At 47.5% G+C, this 20,725-nt stretch overlaps 1 protein-coding gene across 2 annotated transcripts; it reads left to right on the forward strand.

Moving 5' to 3' along the window:
- Positions 1–3,708: 3,708 nt before the first annotated feature.
- On the forward strand, positions 3,709–20,249 carry SMIM3 (small integral membrane protein 3). Of its 2 annotated transcripts, none has more exons than XM_078066749.1 (2): positions 3,709–4,349; positions 18,873–20,249. In XM_078066749.1, exon 2 carries the CDS (start codon positions 18,884–18,886, stop codon positions 19,064–19,066), a length of 183 nt encoding a protein of 60 aa, XP_077922875.1. In that variant the 5' UTR covers positions 3,709–4,349; positions 18,873–18,883; the 3' UTR covers positions 19,067–20,249. The 2 variants fall into 2 exon arrangements, with proteins under 2 accessions (XP_077922875.1, XP_035946546.1); XM_036090653.2 differs by lacking the exon at positions 3,709–4,349 and adding an exon at positions 4,518–4,793.
- The last annotated feature ends 476 nt before the right edge of the window (positions 20,250–20,725 follow it).

A 20,725-nucleotide genomic window follows, 5' to 3' on the forward strand; every position in this document is an offset into this window, starting at 1 on the left:
ACTTCTGTTGTTTTCTTTTTAAGTAATCAAGGGCATGACAAAGCACAAAACACAGAAAAGTTATGCTGATCAGATATATAATATCTGCTATTTGGGCAGATTATATAGAAATTAAAAATAACTTTCACTATCTCTTATTTTTTTAAGATTTTTTATTTATTTGAGAGAGAGAGTGCAAGCACGAGCAGGGGGAGGGGCAGAGGGAGAAGGAGACTCCATGCTGAGCAGGGAGCCAGACAGACGTGGGGCTTGATCCCAGGACGTCGGGATCCTGACCTGAGCTGAAGGCAGACGCTTAACCGACTGAGCCACCCAGGAGCCCCTCACTAGTTCTTGTTAAGAAGAAACTAAGGATATGAGTGCAGTCTGGCTGCGACATATCACCCCATTGATCGTCAGGGTTGATTCGGCTGATCTGGCTGGCTAAGTGGGTGTCCCCTTCCTCCCACACCACTCCTAGTGCATTCCTCCCGAAGCTGAGCACAGTGGAAGAGGATGACCTTCTCCCATAGAGATCAACGATCAAGGATATATAAGCTTCACTCCCCTGCTAGAACCTCCACACAAGCTCTCAAGGTCCATTTCTGGGGAACATAGGGTAGTCAAACTTCCAAAACTCCGGACACATCCAAATGAGGTGCTACATGTGGCAGTCTGCCTTTCTAAAACAAACAAAAACAAAAAACCCCAAAAACAACTGAATATTCCAAGACTAGTTTGTCATTTTAACATAGAGAAAAACAAAACCAAATTCTACTCTTGAGTTAATGAAACAATTGTCAGAAAGGCCTTTTTAAAAAGTCTTATGAGTAAGCTCATTAAATCAGAGCAAATTTTGGGGCACCTGGGTGGCTCAGTCCTTAAGCGTCTGCCTTCGGCTCAGGTCATGATCCCAGGGTCCTGGGATCGAGCCCCACATCGGGCTCCTTGCTCCGCGGGAAGTCTGCTTCTCCCTCTCCCGCTTCCCCTGCTGTGTTCCCTCTCTCGCTGTGTCTCTCTCTGTCAAATAAATACATAAAATCTTAAAAAAAAAAAAAAAAACAGAGCCAATTTTGTCAAAATTTTAACATATTTCATTGTTTCCTTCTAGACTCATTATTTGAAGGCATTACAAACCAACGAAACAAAGTTCTCTTGTCATCAAACTTCTACAACTTACCCAGTCAAATTTGTCTCTTGCTAATCTTTCACATTCTGGCACAGTTGTTTTTTTTTTTTTTAAAGATTTTATTTATTTATTTGGCAGAGAGAGAGACAGTGAGAGCAGGAACACAAGCAGGGGGAGTGGGAGAGGGAGAAGCAGGCTTCCCACTGAGCAGGGAGCCCGATGAGGGGCTCGATCCCAGGACCCTGGGATCATGACCTGAGTCGAAGGCAGACGCTTAATGACTGATCCACCCACCCCCTGGCACAGTTTTTTACTTCAAGATGAAATGGCTCTTTTTCCCTTGATAACAAATTTGCACTCATAATCTTATTCTATGCTTGTATTTCTTTACTACTTCAATTCTTAAGATAGTCTCAATGGCCCATAAAAGTTACAATGTTTTTTAGATTTATACATTTATTTGAAGAGAACTGGCATTGTTACAGACTAGATTTTTTTTTATGAAGAATGGTATGTTCATACATTTGTTCATATCTTATTTTGTGTATTTTAAAAAAGATTTTTTTAGTCTTCATCATATTGAATAAAATAGGATCCTACCCATTTCTCTTTTTTCCTGCTTTATCGACATATTATTGACCCTTAATATTGTATGAGTCTAAGGTGTACAACATGTTAATATGATACATTTATAAATAGCAAAATGATTATTACCATGGTATTAGCTACCACCTCCATCCCATCCCATGGTTACCTCTTCTTTTTTTGTGGGGAGAACATTAAGATCTACTCTCTTAGCACATAAATTACATCTTTTAAGCAATGTAACTACCTTCTATTTCCTCAAGTAACTGTAGGCAAGTAACTGAGCATGATTTGAAAGATACAAACATTTAGCAGACCAGCAAAGCAAGCACTGTAAAACCTGTTATGGCCACACACATCCCATTTGCATTTCTTAAAGTGGCAAAATTGAACGTATACATTAATATACCCCAAGGGTTTATCCACTCTCAAACATATAAAAGTAGGAGGCAAAGGAGTGCATGTGCGTGTGTGCATGCATACCATGTTTCGTGATCAATGTTTTTGTGTTCTACCTTCCTTACAAATTATCCAGGCAATAATTTAATATCAGTCTAAATTCTTAGAGTGTAATGAAAGACCTTGGAAATTACATTTAAGTTGATATACTAAAGAGTAATATAATCATTGATAATACAAACAATTCAGGAGATTCAGATTAACTACAATCTCCATGATCAAACATAAAATGTGCTCTATCACTCTATTACCTCATCTCATTTTATATTCCTCACGGTTTCGCAAATTGATATCACTTTGTTTTTTTATTTGTTTGCTTATTTATGGTGAACATTTCCCCCACGAGATGTCAAACAATAAAGAAAGAGAATTTGTCTTCCTTGGTACCTAGAACATGTATGAGACTTTCAGTGAATAATTCTGAATAAAGAAATACGTGAATGACATCTTTACACACAATAATTGTATCAGAAGGAATAGGTTTCATTTTACTATTTTGCAAGTGAGGAACTGAGGCATTAATGATCATTTAGCTACTTAGATAGACTCAGAATTTTGGCTTCCTGACTACCAATCCAATATACCACATTACTTTCCCAAACTAAATAAATGTACTTGTGCAAGTGAAAAATATATGAAAGAAGAAAATTCTTGCATACGTGTGATTCAGTGAGAGGGTTTCTGAGATGAATTCTATCCTAGTGGGGGCCCCCTGTAGGCAGTATTTTGGTAGAATGCTGTTAGGCTACAACTTCTTTTATTCAAATTCCCCCCCCCCCCACTATCAGGGGGATGTCCCGTATTACTTTTTTTTTTTTTTTTTAATTCTTGATGGTTTTCCCTTTGGAGTACTTGTAATTGAGCACCAAGGAAGTGAAATATAAGTTGTTCCCTGGGTTTTGCTGTAACAAAGCTTGGTACTGAAATTGGCTATTTTTCCCCCCTCCTCCTACCCCAACACAGCATCCATTATTCCTCTCTTCCAAAGCCCTCTCAGCAAAATCAACCCAGCTGAGACAGAGCTAATGTAGTATGTTTCCCATAGGTTATTATTCAATTTTCTCTTTTGGCTCGCTTTTTGGGTGCCAGGGCAAATCATTATTAAAGAGACACCGATAGACTGTGAACTGGGAAAGGCAGATTGAGTTTCGCTAGTGCTGCCGCCGGCCCTGGGGCTCTGCGTTCTCCCAGATGGAAGCCAGCATTCACACAGGGCACAGGGAGTTCCTGGTGTCCATCCAGAGTACTCCCCTACTTCTTCCACTAACCAGGGAACACTTTGTATTAAATTGAGATTGTCCTCCTTTAGCTTTTTTGTTTGTTTTTTTCTACTGAGAGTTTTCTATTAAACTATTCAGAATTGTGTGGTACTTGTTTGTTTTTAAGATTCCACACGTCTCTTTTGATTAAAACATGTTGGGTGACATTTCCTAGAATTTTTGTCAAATCATTTCTCATGTCAATCCCCTTCATCCTCATTGTTTCCCCTCTAAAAAACTGGCATCTGGTAGTGATGATTTAGACGTCATTTCTGCTGACCTCATCCCCGATTCAGAGAAGACAGTAGGGGGTAAGTTCAGCCCCCACACCATTCCGGATTTAGGCCTGGGAAAGCAGTATAGTTCTTACTAAATCTATTGGGCAAAGGAAGAAACTGACACACAACTGGGCTCCAAGACTCCCCAGGGTCACACTGATGGTCAAGGCCTGAGCTCCTGTGTTTTAGAGCAAGACTGAAGAGCGCTCGACAGCTGAATTAAAAACTGTGGGTCCCTGTCCCTGGTGCATCCCAGAGGCGGCAGGGGATCGCACAGCTGCGTTGTTCTGCGTGGGAGCCGGGCCGGGAACTGGCAGGGCGTGGAGTCCTCTCAGCAGCCAGCTCTCCTGGGCTCATGAGCACCCTGGATCGGGCCATTTCACTGTTGTCACAAGAATGAACAGGATGCTCAGAGGCGTGTCACGGCAGACAACCAACCGGCTTCACACTGGCGTCTAAGTCCGTCCTCACAGCAGGGCTGGGACACAGGTGTTACTAGCCTCACTTTCTCGAAGCCGCCTGTCAAGGATCCTACACTCAGTGCACTGCAAAGCAGGAGCTGAGAGTCTCGGCCTCTCCGCCCAAACCCATCGGCCGGACTTTGGCCGGAAAGGAATTTGGAGGACGCGTTTTCGGTCAGCCCGAGCCTCCCGGGTCACGGTAAGGAGAGCGGGGGTCCGACGGCCGAAGCGATCGCGCCGGCCTGCACGCGAGCGCGGCCCGGGGGTCGGCGGGGAAGCCCGGGCCCTCGGGTTTCTCCCCCGGGCTGGGGCGGCCGCGGGGGCGACGGAGGCGGGGCGGCGGCGGCGGCGGCCGGGGGCCCGGGTTTTCCGGGGGCGGTCCCCTGGCGGCCGCGCATTCCAGCGCCGCCGAGCGCCTCCCCGGGGCCAAGCCGCGCGTCCCGGCCGCTCCCGCGCGCTCCCGCCGCCGCGGGCTCCGAGGGCACGGCACGTGGCGCGCCGCGACCCCGGGGCCGGGCCGCCCCCCGCGAGCGGGGGGAAGCGCTCGAGCCGTCCCTTGGCCCGAGCCTCCCGCAGACCCCGCGCGATCCGGCTGCGGCGGGGGCCGCGGGCTTTCCTGCGAAGCCGCTCTGAGGATCCCCGGGTGAGTGGGGCCATCGGGTGTCGCGCGTGGGGCTCCGTTCTCCCGTGGTCCCTAGCCCAGCGTCCTCCCAACTGTCCTCCTCTCCTTCCCCCTCTTCTGCCTCTTTCCTCCCCCGTCATCACTTCTGCGTTCCCCTTTTCTGCTTCTCTCAGCCCCGAAGTTGCAGCCACCTCCTCGGCCGATCTGGGGCCTCGTGGGAGCCGCGGCTCGGGTGGGTGAGCCCAGCCCCGCGGCCGGCGGCTTCTCCCAAAGCCCCGCGAGGGAGGCGCCAAGAGTTTGGAGTGGGGTGTGGGGTCCCTTGGTCCGGCACCAGCAGTTTCCCCATCCTGTCTCCCGGCCCTGTTTCTCCATCTGTGAAAGGGAGAAAATATCCTTGGCGTACAGAAATCAAATGAGAGAGCGGGTGTGCAGAGTATCACGGAGAGAAGCCTTCCTTCCAAGTGCTCTTCCCCTCCCCCCTCCTCCTCCCCCTCCCCCCTCCTCCTCCCCCTCCCCCCTCCTCCTCCCCCTCCCCCCTCCTCCTCCCCCTCCCCCCTCCTCCTCCCCCTCCCCGCCCCCTCCTCCTCTTCCGCCCCCTCCTCCTCCTCCCACCTCTTTACTTCGGACTTGGTTGTTCCAGTCGTTGCACCCCTTCTCTCCCTACCCCTCCACAAATTCCTTGAGGGTAGAGACTGTCTCCAAGCCTCATCTCCGAGACCTCCTCAGCCCTTGGCCCAGGGCCTGGCAAGTAGGTGCTCAGTACTGTTCACGCGTGGAAGAAGGGGAGGTGTAAGCCGTAAAAACCTGCACACCTGTGGGAAGTTGTTATTTTGAGTGGCCAGGCTGGACTCCTGTTCCTACAGCTCCACCCTTTCTTCCTGACTGGCCTTGGGCCTGTTGGCCCGGGGTGGCGGCGGGGGTGCGCTCAGGAGTCTCCCCTTCCTCTGTAGATTCCTCAGAGCTCTAGGCCCCGGTAGTGAAAGCTGCTCAGACATTGAAGTCTCAAAGATTCCTTGAGTACCTGTGGTACCACTGCGGTGGGGAAATAGGAAGGCTTGCAAATGCCTGAATGGGGGTTGGGGTAGGGGTGGGGGTGGGAAGGACAATTCTCTGGAAGTCAGGAGACACTCAGAGTTACCTTGATGAGGCATTTTCCCCATCTTGACCTCGCTCTCCACATCCCTAAAGTGAAGTGGGGATGGAACAGACGGGCACCTCCGCTTGAGCGGGATGTGCCCTTTGGGTTCCGTAGGGCGGCCAGCAGTCCTGTGAGCCCAGCCAAGCCTCGGGACATCCGTACTTCTGCAGCCAGGACCGGAACAGCTGAGGAGAAGCACTTCTGCACTGCACCAGGGACCTCCCATTTCCAGCCCTCCTCGGGTTATGAGTCATGCCCTGGAGGTCACAAGTCATGCTCCATCAGATGTTCTAAACAGTGACCTCTCAGGGCGTCAGAACCGTGGGCTCCCCTGCATGACAGGTCTGGGGATTCCCGGTCTCGGGCATGGTCTCTGGCATAGCCTACGAATCATAGAGCTGGGGTTCGGTGTTTGAGACATACACCAAATTAGAGACCTTGGGGGCCTCATGTGGTTGGGTCACATAGGGAGGCGCCAACGGGGTAAGTGGCAGTCTCAGTTTCAGGTGCTTCCCTAGCTGTATGCTGATCCTTGTTTTAAAAAAAAGTGCTTCTGTTTCTTCACTGTGGTTTAAAATCTACAAATAAAGGAAATGTCGCCAAGGAAAGAGAATCTTTATCTTGATTGGTCTCACTGCTGTTGTTGGCAGTGGAATCCAAGGTAGACACGTGTGCGCACACTCACAGTTTATGTAAGTAAATGCTGGTCTTACCACAGCTTGTAGACAACTGTCCCGACGGGCCAGACAAGCCAAATGATGTAATCAGGATCATACTTGAGGGGCGCCTGGGTGGCTCAGTCGGCTCAGCCTCCGACTCTTGATCTCAGCTCGGGTCTTGATCTCAGGGTCATGAGTTCAAGCCCCATGTTGAGCCTACCAAAAACAAAACAAAACAAACCATACTTGACATTTACTGAGTGGTGACTATGAGCCAGGCATTATTCTAAGCATTTTACAAGTGTTAATTTATTTAGTCTTTACCACAGTCCTATGAGGTAGGGACCACCATTCTGTCCATTTTATAGTTGAGGAGACTGAGGTCCAAAGAGAGTGGGGAACTCACCCGTGATCACAGGGAGCTGCAGTTTGCACCCAGGCAGTTTGGTTTCAGGGCCTGAGCTCTGAACTGCACTGGAATTATGGGGATCTGGGTTATTAGATCTTGTTTCTGTCAGTTACTTGCAGGGTCACCTAGGGGACGGTAAGTAAGAATTTGACAGCCACTGGACTAGTAAATCACTAGGGACCCTAGTATCTTTCTGCCTCACTAGGGAAACAGAATGGTGTACATCCAAGAGAAAAGCTCAGAGGTAGCCAGGAAGGGGAACAGGCCAGAACTATCCCTGGCTAGCATGGTGGACAACAGCAAACCAGATTCAGCAACTCTACTGTGTACTTTACATTGCTTCGTGGTGCGTAGCTCTAGTTTCCTTATTTTATTGATTTGGACTCTGGCTGATTGGACATGCGAATTGCTGGTGACCAACTACATAGGATCAGAGAGAATGAAATGGAGGAGGGAGAAGGAAAACAGAAAACTAAACTCCCCAAATCAGTTTCAAGTACTGGTGACCTATTTGTGGCATACGTGTCACCAGTCCTAATCCCTGATAATCAGGACTTTGCACCTTGCAATCTCTGCGAGGCTAGGGAATCCTTAACTCAGTGCTCTGGACAGCTTCTACCAATTGATCGTGAAGCTTTTTTTCTTGCTCTCCCAGATTTTCCACTTCATTCCTCTGGGGGATGGTCTAGGAAGTAACAAATGGCAAAACGGGAGACTTTTTTTTTTTTTTTTGAGCATCCTGGGTAGCATTTTAGGAAACACCTTGGGGCTTTTTAAAGATTCATCTTCTCCACCCCTTGCTCCTTTCTGTTTTTTTCTTTAATGGCCTTCAACCCAAGACCATCCTGGACCTGGGGCAGGGCTCTAGGGGAGGTAGGGTGTCAGGGGAGCAGAGTGAGACTTGGAGATCACCTTGACCACCCTTTCCAATTGACTGACAGGAGAAGGAGGCCCAATTTGAAGGAGGGACTTACTCAGGATCACACAGTGTGGTCATTTTCTAATGCTGTAACAAATTACCACCAATTTAGTGGCTTCAAAAAAATCAAATTTACTGTATTACCGTTCTACAGGTCAGAAGTATGGTATGGGTCTTTCCAGAAGAAAAGGCATCAGTAAGCTGAGTTTCTTTCTGGAGTCTTTAGGGGAGGATTTGTTCCCTGCTGATTTGAGTTGTTGGCAGAATTCAGTTCCTATGGCTGTAGGACCAAGGTCACCGTTTCCTCTCTGGCTGTCAGCTGGGGGCCATTCCCTGCTTCTGCAGGCCTCTGCACTCCTTGGCTCGTAGCCGGCTTCCTCCATCTTCAAAGCAAGCAATGGTGAGTCAGGTGCTTCTCATGCCATATTTCTCTGACCCTCCTGCCTTCCTCTTCACTTTTAAGGACTCATGTGATTAGATTGGACCCACTTGGTCGTCCAAGATAATCTGATCTCAAAGTCTTTAAATCACATCTGCCGACTCTTCGCCTCTGTTTTCATGACTCTGCCCTCTGAGTCATGCTTCTTTTTTCATAGTCACGGTTCCGGAGACCAGGACCATGGACATCTTTGAGGGTCTGCTGTTCTGCTTGCTGCATGCATTTTTGGAGATTGACTTGTTCCCGATCACATAGCTTGGCAGGGGATTCACACCACTCTGGTGCCCTTGCAGCTCTATCACTAACCGCCCCCCCACCCCACCAGCCCACCACCATGGAGAGTCTCCTTTGTGGGCCCAGCACGCAGCAGGCTCTTACTCACTGGCAAATAACCATGATGGATGGTAGAGGCTTAAGCAGGATGCTGTGGATTTGGCCAGGGCTTCTCTGCTGGCTCCCGGTTGGTTTCTAAGACTCTGTGATTGGCTGGGTCTGATGGGTACGTGCAGTCTTGAATAGTTCTGGCTGTTTTCTGATCTCTTTGAAATATCCTGGTGTTTTTCCATTTTTCCAGCCACAGAATAGCAGACAGAAACTCAAGCAGGGAACACGTCTTTAGACTGTTAAGAATTTTGATGGAGACGGAAGCCAGCTGGGGTAAAATGAGAACAGAGCCCTCCTCGGGGACCTCGGGTGATTGGACAAAGTCCTCTGATCTGATTCATTTCACATTTTTGATAGTTGTAAGTCCTGCCCGTCCCTTCCTCTGGCCCCCGTCTTTGGAACAGAGGTCCCTAGTGAGATGGCTTGGCTTGGTAAGTGCTTGAGGCTGTTACAGAAGGGGAAGAGAACTGTCTCTGAGGGTGAATGAGGTGCGGATGGTCTCACCCGCAGTAGGCCTGGGAAATCCCCTCCGTTTTTATCAGCTCTCCGTTCTGAGAACAGAGAAGGAAATGTTCCTGCTGGGGACAGCAACTCCCCCACCCCTATACTCACCTCAGTGCCCAGCTCTGGAGCCCAGGGAATCCTAGAGAACGTTATTCTGAAAGGTCAGTGCCCCTCTCTCTGCCTGGTATGTACAGGCCAGTCTGGGAAAGGAGGAGGCCCTCATAATCCTTCCTGAATGTATAGAGAGCCCAGAAAATGATCAAGTCAGAGGATGCATTTTGTTTTAGAGATGGGATTCTGACTTTTAAGATCATGGGGCGAGGATCCTTTCCGGACAGCTAAGTTCCAACTAAGCTCAGATCTGAAGTCCTCCCATCTGTCTGTGTTCATTCCCTCACCCATCTTGGGTTTATTGGGCCCGTCCTGTGTGCCAGGAGAGCTGTGCCGGGGGTACGGCTGGGAACGGGAGGCAAGCCTTCTGCTCTCCTTGTGCTTGCATTTCAGTGGGCAAAGGTGGCCAAAAAAAAAAACACATACACACGCAAACAAACAAGCTAATTTTAAATTGTGAAAAGTGTCTGAAGACATTAAAACAAGGTCTGAGATAGAGAATGGCGGCTGGACGAGGGTAGTGATTTAACAAGGTGATTCTGGAAAAAGGCTTTTCCAAAGAGGTGACATTTAAGTTGAGGTCCTGGACACTGAGACAGTGGTTGTTGAAAAGCAAGATCTGCGGGGAAGAGCATTCTAAGAAGAGGGAACAGCAAGCACAAAAGTCTGATCAGGACATTAGTTACCCCAGGCTAGTAAGGGGCCAGTGGGGCCTCTTCTCGGAACTTGACTTCCTTTCTCTGTCTGGCCTCGATGCTCCATTCTTCTCAGATGATTGCACCAGCTCCTTCTGAGGGTAGAGCCTTCGGAAGGGGTCCTATCAGCGGAGTGATGCCAGTAAGCCCCCGAGTCTGCTCCCTGGGTGGGAACAGTCAGCCTCATTCTCCGCATTTGGCAGGATGCCCGAAGAGATGGCCCCTGGGCCGGTGACTCAGAGCTGGGCTCACTGCCCCCCTCCGGCCTCCGTGGCAGGCCACACCTGCAGGAAGCCACCTGCTCGGTCTGCTTTCTCTCCCACATCGGGATAATTAAGCTTGCCAGCCAGCAGGAAGTCATTTCTTTTATTGCCTTCTTCCTCAGTGAGCTCCTTGGTGGTAAAACCGGTTGGATAACCACGGGCAATCCCTCAAAAGTCAACTGCTAGCTGCAGCTCAGAAGTGCAGGGTGTGCTTTTCCTGTGGAAGATCAAAGCCGGGACAGACTCTCAAAGGCTCTCCGTGTGGATGAAACTATCCCTGCGCTTTCCTAGATCAGCTTCGGAGCGGTCATGGCGCCCCAAATAGTGGTGGGGCTCTGAACGCTCTGAATTTAGGAGCTGGGCTGTGTCCCCCAGCTCAGTTTAACATGGATGAAGTCCTTACTGTGCACCAGGCATGGTCCGAAGTAAGTGTGTACATTAGCTCATTCAGATCCCACGGCATCCCAATGAAGTAGTCCTGTTTCCATTTTACAGATGAAACGGAAGCTTAGAAAGGGTAAGCCTCTTGCCAGAGCCGCAAGGACTACAGATGCCCCAGCACGCCCTGTATCTTATCAACTCGGGGCTTTGTTGATGTATCTGTTCTACTCATCCTGCCTCTCCCTTTATTTTTTTCCTTTTGGACACCTACTTCTCTTCAAAGCCTATATCAAAGTCCCCCGTCTTTTTAAAGTGTTGTGTTTTACTTAGACAAGAACAAAGGAATGAAGACGAATATTGTTTTGAGCATCGGTTATGTTTCAGGACTATGTACCTATTGTCTCGCTTTATCCTCACAAAAGTAGGGTGCAATATAATACTCTTAGTGTCCTTATTGTAAAGATGAGAAGACTGAGGTTTAGAGATTTTAAGTAACTTGCCCCAAGTCACACTGTTGATAAGGATGGAAAGCAGGATTCAGATCAAGATTGTCTTACCTGCACTCTTTCTCTTTCTCTTTCCACTTCCTCTTCTCCAAGAGCGTGTGGTTCGCACCTTCAGTGTAGGAGTGCCCTGCCTTGTATTGCAACTAGCAGTTCTACGTGATGTCTTTTTCCTGCAGAAGAGGGTGAGCTTCTTAGGGGCAAACATCTCCATCTCCACCCCCACTCCTCGATGCCCAGTGGGAATCACAGCGCCATCCGTGTTTCATCCTCAGCCTGGAGGAATCCGTCAGGTTAATCAACCATGTCATTGGTTGATTAAAAAAAAATTCATTAATTTGGATTAAGCCTCTATCATCTTTGTTGATAAAGTGAAGACATGTGCCAAGTCAGGGATACTAACAAATTCTAACTGGTTGTCGGGGCGGGGAGGGGAGGCTATTTGCTCAGGTGCGTGATCCCTGCAGCCAGGAATTACTGATCATGGAACGGACATTTGTGGGGTGCCCGTCGGGTGTCAGAATACTGCCCAGTACTATGTGTGATCCTCTCATGGAATTCTACTCACCCTACAGGGCAGATGCTATTATTTGCCCATTTTTGTTTTTGTTTTCAGCTGAATAAATGGAAGCATTAGGAAGTTTGATAACTTACCCAAGATAGGTCAGCTAGAAAGTGGTGGAGCCACATTGAAACCCAAGCCAGCTGGCCTCTGAGCTGGGGCTCGCTCTTAACGCTGTAGAGGGGAGTGTAGAGGGGAGACTTCCCCGCTGTTTCCAAGTATTCCCTCCGTTCCCACGCACTCCCCTCGCCCAACCAGCATCCAGGAGCTCCGGGGGTGGGGGAGTGGGGGGGTGGGGGGTCGGGGGGGAGCGGTTGAGTTAAGAAACGTGTATTCAGTGCCCCTGCCACTGAGTAGAGAGGGGGCGCGTTCTGTGAGGAGAAGGCGCTGTGCTGGCTGAAGTCCGGGCCTCGGCAGAGCCGGAAGCCAGGCACGGGGTCCAGTCCTTCATCCCAGACGCATGGTGCTTTGCCCCACCTTGCGGGGTCCCCCACGACCAGTCAGATGCCAGTGTCTCTCCCTCTTCCCTGTCGGTCTCACGGTGAGGGATGCTAAGTTACAGTCTTCACCACTACCTTCTTCTCTAGATTCATTTGCATTCGGGCCTTGAGCCAAAGGGATGGAACTGCATTCTCCAGTGATTCTGACAGGACTTATTTTTGGTTGAGGGGTGTGTGTGTGGCCCTGGAAAACCATCTCACCTGTCCCACCTACTGTGATGTGGCCTCGGGCTCTGGGCCTCAAGGCCCCTATGGCTTTTACACAGTAAAGAGGTAGAATCAAGAAGCCTGTCCCTCCCGCTGCCTTCTCCAACCGGACTCCTTACTTTCTCCCGGCTCCCATCTCAAACAGGAGAGCGATGGCATTTGAAAAGAGCGCGCGGATCAGGAGGCCTGAGTTCTCCCCTCAGTCCTGCCCTTAACCTGCTGTGTGACCTTGGGCAAGTCATTTCCTTCACCTGTAAAATGGGAGGGAGGCTGTGTGGCTTAAGCTAGATAGTGTCTAAATTCTATGTAGATGTCTAGAATGCCATTACTTTGCAGGGATTTCTTCTCCACAGAACAAACCCAGGACGAAATAGTATTGCTGATTTAGTTTTCTGTTGCTGCCATAACAAATTAGCACAGACTTGGTGGCTTAAAAATACATTCACTGATCTCACAGCTTCCCTGGGTTCAAACACAACCTCGTTGGGTCCTTACAAAACTTCAGTCAAGGTGTCAGCCAAGTTGCATTTGCATCTGGAGGATCAATTAGGAAAGACTCTGCCTGCAAGCTCATTCAGGTTGTTGGCAGATTTGTTTCTTGCAACTCAAGGCCAGCAGAGCAGTGTCTTTGACCTCAGGGAAAGCTTTAGCCCTCTTTTAAAGAACTTTCACCTGATTAGGTCAGGCCCACTCTGGATGCTCTTTTTGTTTACTTTGAAGTCAGGGGATCTGGAACCTTAACTACATCTGCAAAATCCCTTCACATTTGTTATGTGACCTAACCTAATCCCAGGGGTAGCACCAGGGAACAGAGATTATGAGGGTCATCTTAGAGTTCTACTTACCACAATTGCTTTATAGAAATATCCTCTTTACAGTTCTGACGGGAGCATACTAGAGCGAACTTTCTGTTTTGTGCGTTAGGTCAAATGACTTAACATTTGAAATCAGTTCTAAAAACTATTTGTTCTTACACTGAAACTATTCTGTTTTGAACTTGTTTTTTAAATGTTGTATATTGTGCTTCCCTTTATTCTCATGTAATTATCCGCAAAGTTATTTTTTTCCAATACCATTAAATGAATATATATTACTACATAATTGAGAATTTTATATATTTATAAAATATAGCATAATATATATTCCCATTATATATTAAATATTAAATTTAATATATATATTAATATATAAAAATTATTCCCAGAGGAAATAATTTAAATGTTAACTTTTTATATTTAATTAGTTTCGCTCCTTTCTATTTGAAATCATACATTATAGAAAACTATTAATTTAAAAAATCATCTATGTCCTTAGCTGATTTTAAAACACTTTTTGTTCTATCAGTATTTAAGAGAATTGTGTTGAACTCCCCCACTGTAACTGTGGCTTCATCTATTTCTCCTTATAATTCTGAAATTAGGTTCAGAAAAATTAAAAATCATTTTATCTTTTGGTATCTCTAGTTATAGACTGCATATCTTTTCTTAATTCTCTAAATCCAGAGTGCCTTTGGCCAAAAGCAATGAGTCTGACCTGGACTTAGGACAGAGCTATGGATCTGGCATATTCCATGATCTTACTCCTGGGTCTGTGTGGAGGCTTTGGAGATGAACATAGGGTCAGGAGACCTGAGTTTGAATGTCAGTTACTTCGCTTTATAATCACCAGCCAGTTAACCCCCCTTGGCTTTCATTTCCACATCTGTAAAATAATATATCCAACCCAGGATTATTGTGAAGGTTAAGTAAGTTAATGTGTGGGACGAGGCCTCACACAGTACTTAGCACTTGGTATTTGTTAAATGCTGGCTTGTGTGATCCTGTTTTTGAGGAAATAAGAGGAGGGGTACTTAACTTCTCTGTGCTTCTTGGAAGTGAGTTATAGCTTCTGAGTAAATAACAGTAATTCCTAAGGGAGTATCTTGTATATAGCAAGTACTGAATGAATGAATGAATGAATGAATGAATGAATGAACGAACATCCTGGACAGTTACTTGTCCTGATGGTGCTCAACCAGAACCAATATTACTTCGTCGGAGGGTGAGAGCTGCTTGCTAGGGAGTGATTCTCATGATTGAAAGGCGGATAGATAGCATGGATTAGTCACCTTGAATTCAATTATTCTAAAACTACTGACTTGCAGGAAATTTTAATTTCTGAAATTTATATATTTTTTGTTGGCGCTAGAAAATTGGCCATATGATAGAATTGGTTGGAACAATGATTTTTTTTTTCCCCGAAAAGGTTTTCAGTTGCTTATGAAAACTGGCCTCTCGCAGGGCAGGTGGTGTAGGGCCCACGGCGTCGGTGGCTGGTGATACCAGTGACTTTTTTGCTTGTCAGCTCAGAGTGGTGTTAACGCAGCTTCTTAGACAAACTTATATAGAACATATGTCGGCGTTTATTTATTCATTTAGTGAGGTCATCAGGAGATAGTGTATGCCAGTTTAAATTGACAGGAGTTTAGGCCTGACTGCTGTTTTACCTCCCATGGTCATAAAAAATCCCATTTTTATCTGTGATAAGGTTAAATCTGTGATATGAATGGTTTGGGCCACAGTCTGACATGACCCATTAATCAGAAATAACAAGTAGTGTATCTGCAAAGCAAATGACAAGCAGCTTGATCTGTGGTGATTAATTAGATGGGCCAAGAAACAGGGTTTTATGTACTCGCAAGGAGCCATGCACCCGGATGCCAGATAGAGGTCAAACACAAGTCAGCTGGCAGAAGCCCGAGTCCTGCTTTTTCTCAAGGAAAACTTTCCAGCGTGCCATTGAAGATGCTGAACATATGCTTTACATAGTTCTTATTTTGGGGACACAACTTTTCTTTCACGGTGGGGAGAGGTGTTCCAGGGGAAGGAACAGCCCGTCGGAGGGGACACGTTTGAAGACTGAGAAGGTTGAAACAAGGAGCGAGAGCTCCCTGTGCGCTCGGACACCTGGTCACGTTCATGGCCAGCCTTAGAGCCCTCTGGAACAGCAGTGGCGCTGAGAGGGCCCTTGGAGAACATCACAACCTGTGGTTTTCAGACTGTGTTTTGAGGAGTCCAAGGGGTTCAGGGGAAGCTGAACAGCTGTACTGTACCAAGCGAACAGGCTGTGCTAAGCAGGGACACCAAAATAACACCTGGGAAAATTAGTTTTATGTGTTACGGTTTAGTATTGCTTTTAGTTTGAATTGTATGTGGGAAGGGGGTGAGCATCCTAATATCTAGTGCTTAGGGCCTCTAAGGATATTTATCCAGCCGCTGGCTGGGACCCCCAGACCCCTCCTTTGCCTTCTCCCTGGCATTCTAGAGCAGCTCTGTGTTTATCTGTTTTTGTGATCAGGGTTTTAAGTAATGCCATGTGCAAAAGAGTACAATCTAGAGTGCATTGCAGTACACAGAAGAAGTTTCATTTATTCATCTACTTGTTCTATTCTGTTTTGTGTTGTTTAGGCAGCAACTTGATTGGATTTATGTCTTTGAATGATTATTCTGGAAGAAGGTGGGGTTGCAGGTGGGGTTGCAGGTGGGGAAAGACCTCCGGACCTCCGTTCTGCCATCTGTGAAATAAGGCTGATGTAGCTTCTGTGATTCGTGATGATGCATGAGCCCTGAAGCCTGAGTTCCTGTAAATGACAGGTTTTCCATATGAAAGTCAGCCAGGGAAATTATTCCTGGCATTTGGAGTTGCGGAAACTCTTTGATGTTAATGGATTTACCAGAAAGGGCTTTCGTGGGGTTCTTTTGGCCCAGGGCAAGCTAGCTGTTGATGTAATCAGAAGACCACAAAGAATGATTTCTGCCGCCTCTGTCCTTCCTTAACAGTGCACGGCTCCTGTGACTCATGCTTCTGAGCCTTGGACTTGGAGTAAGTGATCACATTTCCAGGGCTGAGGAAGGGTCAGCCTCCTCGGCCTCTCCCTCTTCGGCAGGCCCTAGCCTGAAAACCCCGGTCTCCTCGGGAGCCTTGCCAGAGGCTTCTCCTTCATCCTGGGCCTTGCCTAGGTCAGACCAGACTGGCTGCAGAGCACCTGGGAATCAGTTGCCAAATCACAGTGCTGGAGAGAGTCGTAGCAGCCTTAGAGATCTGTGGGTCCGGGGGTTCCCAAAGCTGGCTGCGTATTGGGAAAAACGGCCTCCTCCTGTCCCTTCTTGAGTCTAATTCAGTAAGTCTATAATGGGACCCAGAAATTAGTGTTTTTTAATACTGTCCTAAGATGGTTCTCACTTGACACAGTATAGGGCATTTGGTGACCACTTGATCTAGGCTCATACTTGAATTTTATTGGACCATTTTCCCCTCAATCCAGTGGACTTAAGATAATTAAATGTAAGACATGCTCATGTTTAGAAAATTCAAACAGCGTGAACACTGTTTAACTCTTTGGATTCTGCTCATAAATGATTTTACATTTATGTATCGTCCCCCATCTGTCTACTTAATTCTACAAAATCTGAGCCAGACGAATAATCCTATGTACATTATTCTGTACTGTACTTTTCCCCCACTTAGAATGTTCAGAACTCACTGTAGATCATCATTCTTTTTAGTAACTATTAAATACGTTAATATTTGTAACACACTTGGAACAATACTTGGTGAATAGCAAGCACTAAATATTTGTTAAATGAGTGAATGGTGTACCAATATATGGATATACGCTATATTACTATTATGGACACTTGTTGCATTGGTTGCTGTAACAAACAGTGCAGAAATGAACATCCCTGTGTGTATATCTTGGAGGCTTTGCCTTGGATATGGCTGTCAGCAGCTTACTTAGTGGGGCAGCAGTGGGCATGGAGCCAAAGGCATTAGAAAGAAAAAGGTATTGATTAGGACAAAGCAGGGCATTGGACTAGAATTGGAAATTTTGTCTGGGACCTAGAATCACAGAAATACAGATCTCAGATCTCAGATCTAGAAGGAACCACAGCAGAGTGTTTGTTCCAGCCTTGTGCCCTCTGGGCAGGGAATGGGTTAGGTCTGTGGTTCGTTCCCAAGTTGTACGCTGAGCCCTGGGAGCCACAGTGAACTCATTGGAAAAGTGTGTGGGGGCCGCAGGATCTGTAACATTTTTGACATCCCTCAGGCACTGTGCAAACGACTAGCTCGAGAAAGTTTGCACTTTAACGTGAACCGTACTGCATTCCCTTTGGCGATGCTCTGTTTCGTGAAGCTGAGTTTTTGGTGGCTGCCAGGATGCAGCAGGTGGGGCGCACAAATGAACGTGCAGTGGGCAGTGGGCGTGGCATCGTCCGATCTGACCCCAGAGTCTGCAAAGTGGGGCAGTGTCTGCCCACTGCCCACGTCCCATTAGTAAGCAACTGATGAAGAATGAAATAAAAATATTTTCTTTTTTCAATTTGTATGATCTTTTTTCAAGCAGCTACTACTCTGTTAGGACATAAATGCTTACTGACTTGTTTGAAGCTAACTCCATAATAAATGGAACTGCTAGGTATTCCTCTGGGCCCGCAGAGCTGTAAAAAAATTACTAAAACACTAAGGGTGCTGTGAATTGAAAAAGTTTGGGAACAACCGGTTTACCTCTTATCCATCAGAACTCTTAGGTGTTAAGTGGGAGAAGCCACGCTGACTCCGGCTTAAAGGCAGGGAATGATTCGCTTCTGTGTCTGGGGTGTCCAGGATTGCCGATGGCGTCAGACTGCATGGGGTTCGGGTCCTGAAGCCTCCATTTCTCTTTCCGTCTCTAAGATGGGCTAGCCACACGTGGGTGAGACAGCACCCTGCCCGTCCTTTCCAGACTCACATCCTTTTGGTTGAGCAGTCCCCAGCAGAAAGAATCATCTTAACCAATGCCCTGGGAGGACTTGGGCTGCCTCAGCCGGGGTCACTTGCCCAGCCCTGAATTGAGGCTATGATTAGTGATGGCCAAGCCTAGAGCACATATCTACCCTTGTGCTCAGGTGAGCGCCTTCAGTAAACCACACAGAATAGGTAGGTTCTCCACAGAAAAGAGCAGGTTTTATTACCAGGAGAATGGGAGAAGGGGCACAGGACCAAAGACAAATTAAAAGATGAGGGGCCAGACTGGTAGTGTGATAGTTTAATAGTTAAACATGGAGGCTCTGGAGTCCCACGCATCTGGCTTCACTTCCTTGGGCAAATTAACTACATCTGTAAAGGTTTTAGGGTCCTCATCTGTAAAACGGAAATAACTGAAGATAAAGTCCAAGAAATACAAAAGGCTGACCGCCTCATGGAGGTGGTGGTTGAAGGGAGGGCTAAGTGAGTTAATACACAGAAAGTGCCTAGCATGGGGCCTGGCCCGTAGGAAGCCCTCGGTAAGTGAGCCCCTTATTCGTATCGGTCAGGTAACCTGAAGAGCACGGAGGTGGTAAGGGATGCAAGCTTCTGACTCCCGGAGAGGGTGCAAGATAGTGACTTCCTCTTTCCTGTCTGTCACAGAGTGAAGCAGCATGGACGCCGTCAGCCAGGTCCCGGTGGAAGCCACGCTCCCCAAGCACATCCTGGATATCTGGGTCATTGTCCTCATCATCCTGGCCACCATTGTCATCATGACCTCCCTGTTGCTGTGTCCGGCCACTGCGGTCATTATCTATCGCATGCGGACTCATCCCGTCCTCAATGGAGCCGTCTGAGATCAGATCTCCTAAGAGGGGCAAGGGAGTGATGTGGACGGTGTCCCCTCCCCCCACCTCTTCCTTCTCGGAAAAGCAGCAGGAGGGGCTTTGGAGTGTGGCCTCGGGAGCCTGCCACGTGAGAGGAGACTGGGGTTCTGTTTGGATTTTGCCACCAGCCAGCTGTGTGAGTTCAGGCAAGGGACCTAATTCTGTGGGTTCCAGGTTCCTTCTCTTTTAAATGGGGATCATGATCCCTGCCCTTCCTACCTCATAGGGTTGCAAGAACCAATGACTTGGTGGGGGTTAAAGCTGTTGGTGATTGTGAGCAGTAAAGCCCACCACAGATACACAGGTGCTATTGCTAAATGCTGAGAAGCTTCGAAGAACCAAAGCACTTGATCGCTGACGATGGCCTTCAGGGGGGCGAGGAAGATGCTGGGGGCAGAGCAGCCTTCGTCGGTGCCCAGGTCAAATGAAGCAAAGGCACCCTGTCCTCATTCCAAGGGGCCAGCAGCACTTTGGCTCAAAGTCATTTTCTTTGCAGTGCCACTCCCTCAAATTATTGGAATTTGGAGGGAATTGAGCGTGGCAGGGGGAGGGAGATGGGTGGGACTTCCCAGGACCTTCTCTGTGCCAGAATGTCTACCCCTATAACAATCTAGAGGAGGCTGTGCCATTTCTTGGCAATGCCAAGGTACCTGGGATGATGGGCTTCTTTCTACATTGGAGTCTCCTCACTTTGACACTCAAGCAATGTTGGAAAACACAGGGTGGCTGAGTGGCCTGGGCAGCTTTCAGGATCTCCAACCCCCACCCACTTGTGTGCCCCACACTCGAGGAGCTCTGTCCCCCCCGCCCCAGCACCTGCTGTAACCAGCTCCATGGTGTGAAGTGTAAGCCCTTCATTCCCTCCCACCAGCAAGCACTGCAGCCAGTCTAAGCTACAGATTTTAAGAGATGTTCCTGGACTTTTGGAACTAACTCAAAAACAATGGTTATTTTAGATGCTATGATCTATATTTATAGAGAGAGATTTCTGGACCACTCAAGCTCCTTGACCAAAATCAGGAGTATCTTGGGATGTATTAAATTATGTAAAAAGATAGCACAGATATCAGAATATTGTGTGGAAGTGATGCTTTGACTTTGGCCTGACTTCATTGATGTATACAACCAATTTCCAATAAAGTGCTAGAATGAACATGTCTGAGGTCTTTCTTTAGAGAGCACTTATTAAGCTTAGGAACTCAGGTAAAAGGATTCCACTGAATTTATGGGCCTTAGAGACCATTTGAATGTAAGAACTGAAAGGGAAAGAGAAGAATCCAGTCGACTTCGGGGTTCTATCTTTGGCAAGTGGGTAGTTGCGCAGTTTACATACACACAGGATGCAGAGGGAAGAACAAATTTTCCAAGTAAGTGATGAATTTTGTATTAGAGATGTCGAGTTTGAGGTGCTTGTGATCTTTAGGCGGACACTCTGAGGATGCAACTGGAAACCTGGGTGTGTTCTTTGGGAAAGATTTTATGGCTGGAGTTACACTTCGGGGGATTATCTGCATATGGTAGATATGCCACACAAGTGGACAGGACCACCCAGGCAGAGTACACAGACTGAGGCAGTGAGGTGCTAAATGCAGAACTTGGCAGACGCTACATAGGAGGGGAACGGGGATG

Source organism: Halichoerus grypus, chromosome 2, assembly GCF_964656455.1.
Source record: "Halichoerus grypus chromosome 2, mHalGry1.hap1.1, whole genome shotgun sequence".
Classification (NCBI taxonomy): Eukaryota; Metazoa; Chordata; class Mammalia; order Carnivora; family Phocidae; genus Halichoerus; species Halichoerus grypus.

What these genes read in the sequence shown, in the direction of transcription:
- SMIM3 (XM_078066749.1), top strand. Translation starts at nt 18,884, where the DNA reads ATGGACGCCGTCAGCCAGGTCCCGGTGGAAGCCACGCTCCCCAAGCAC.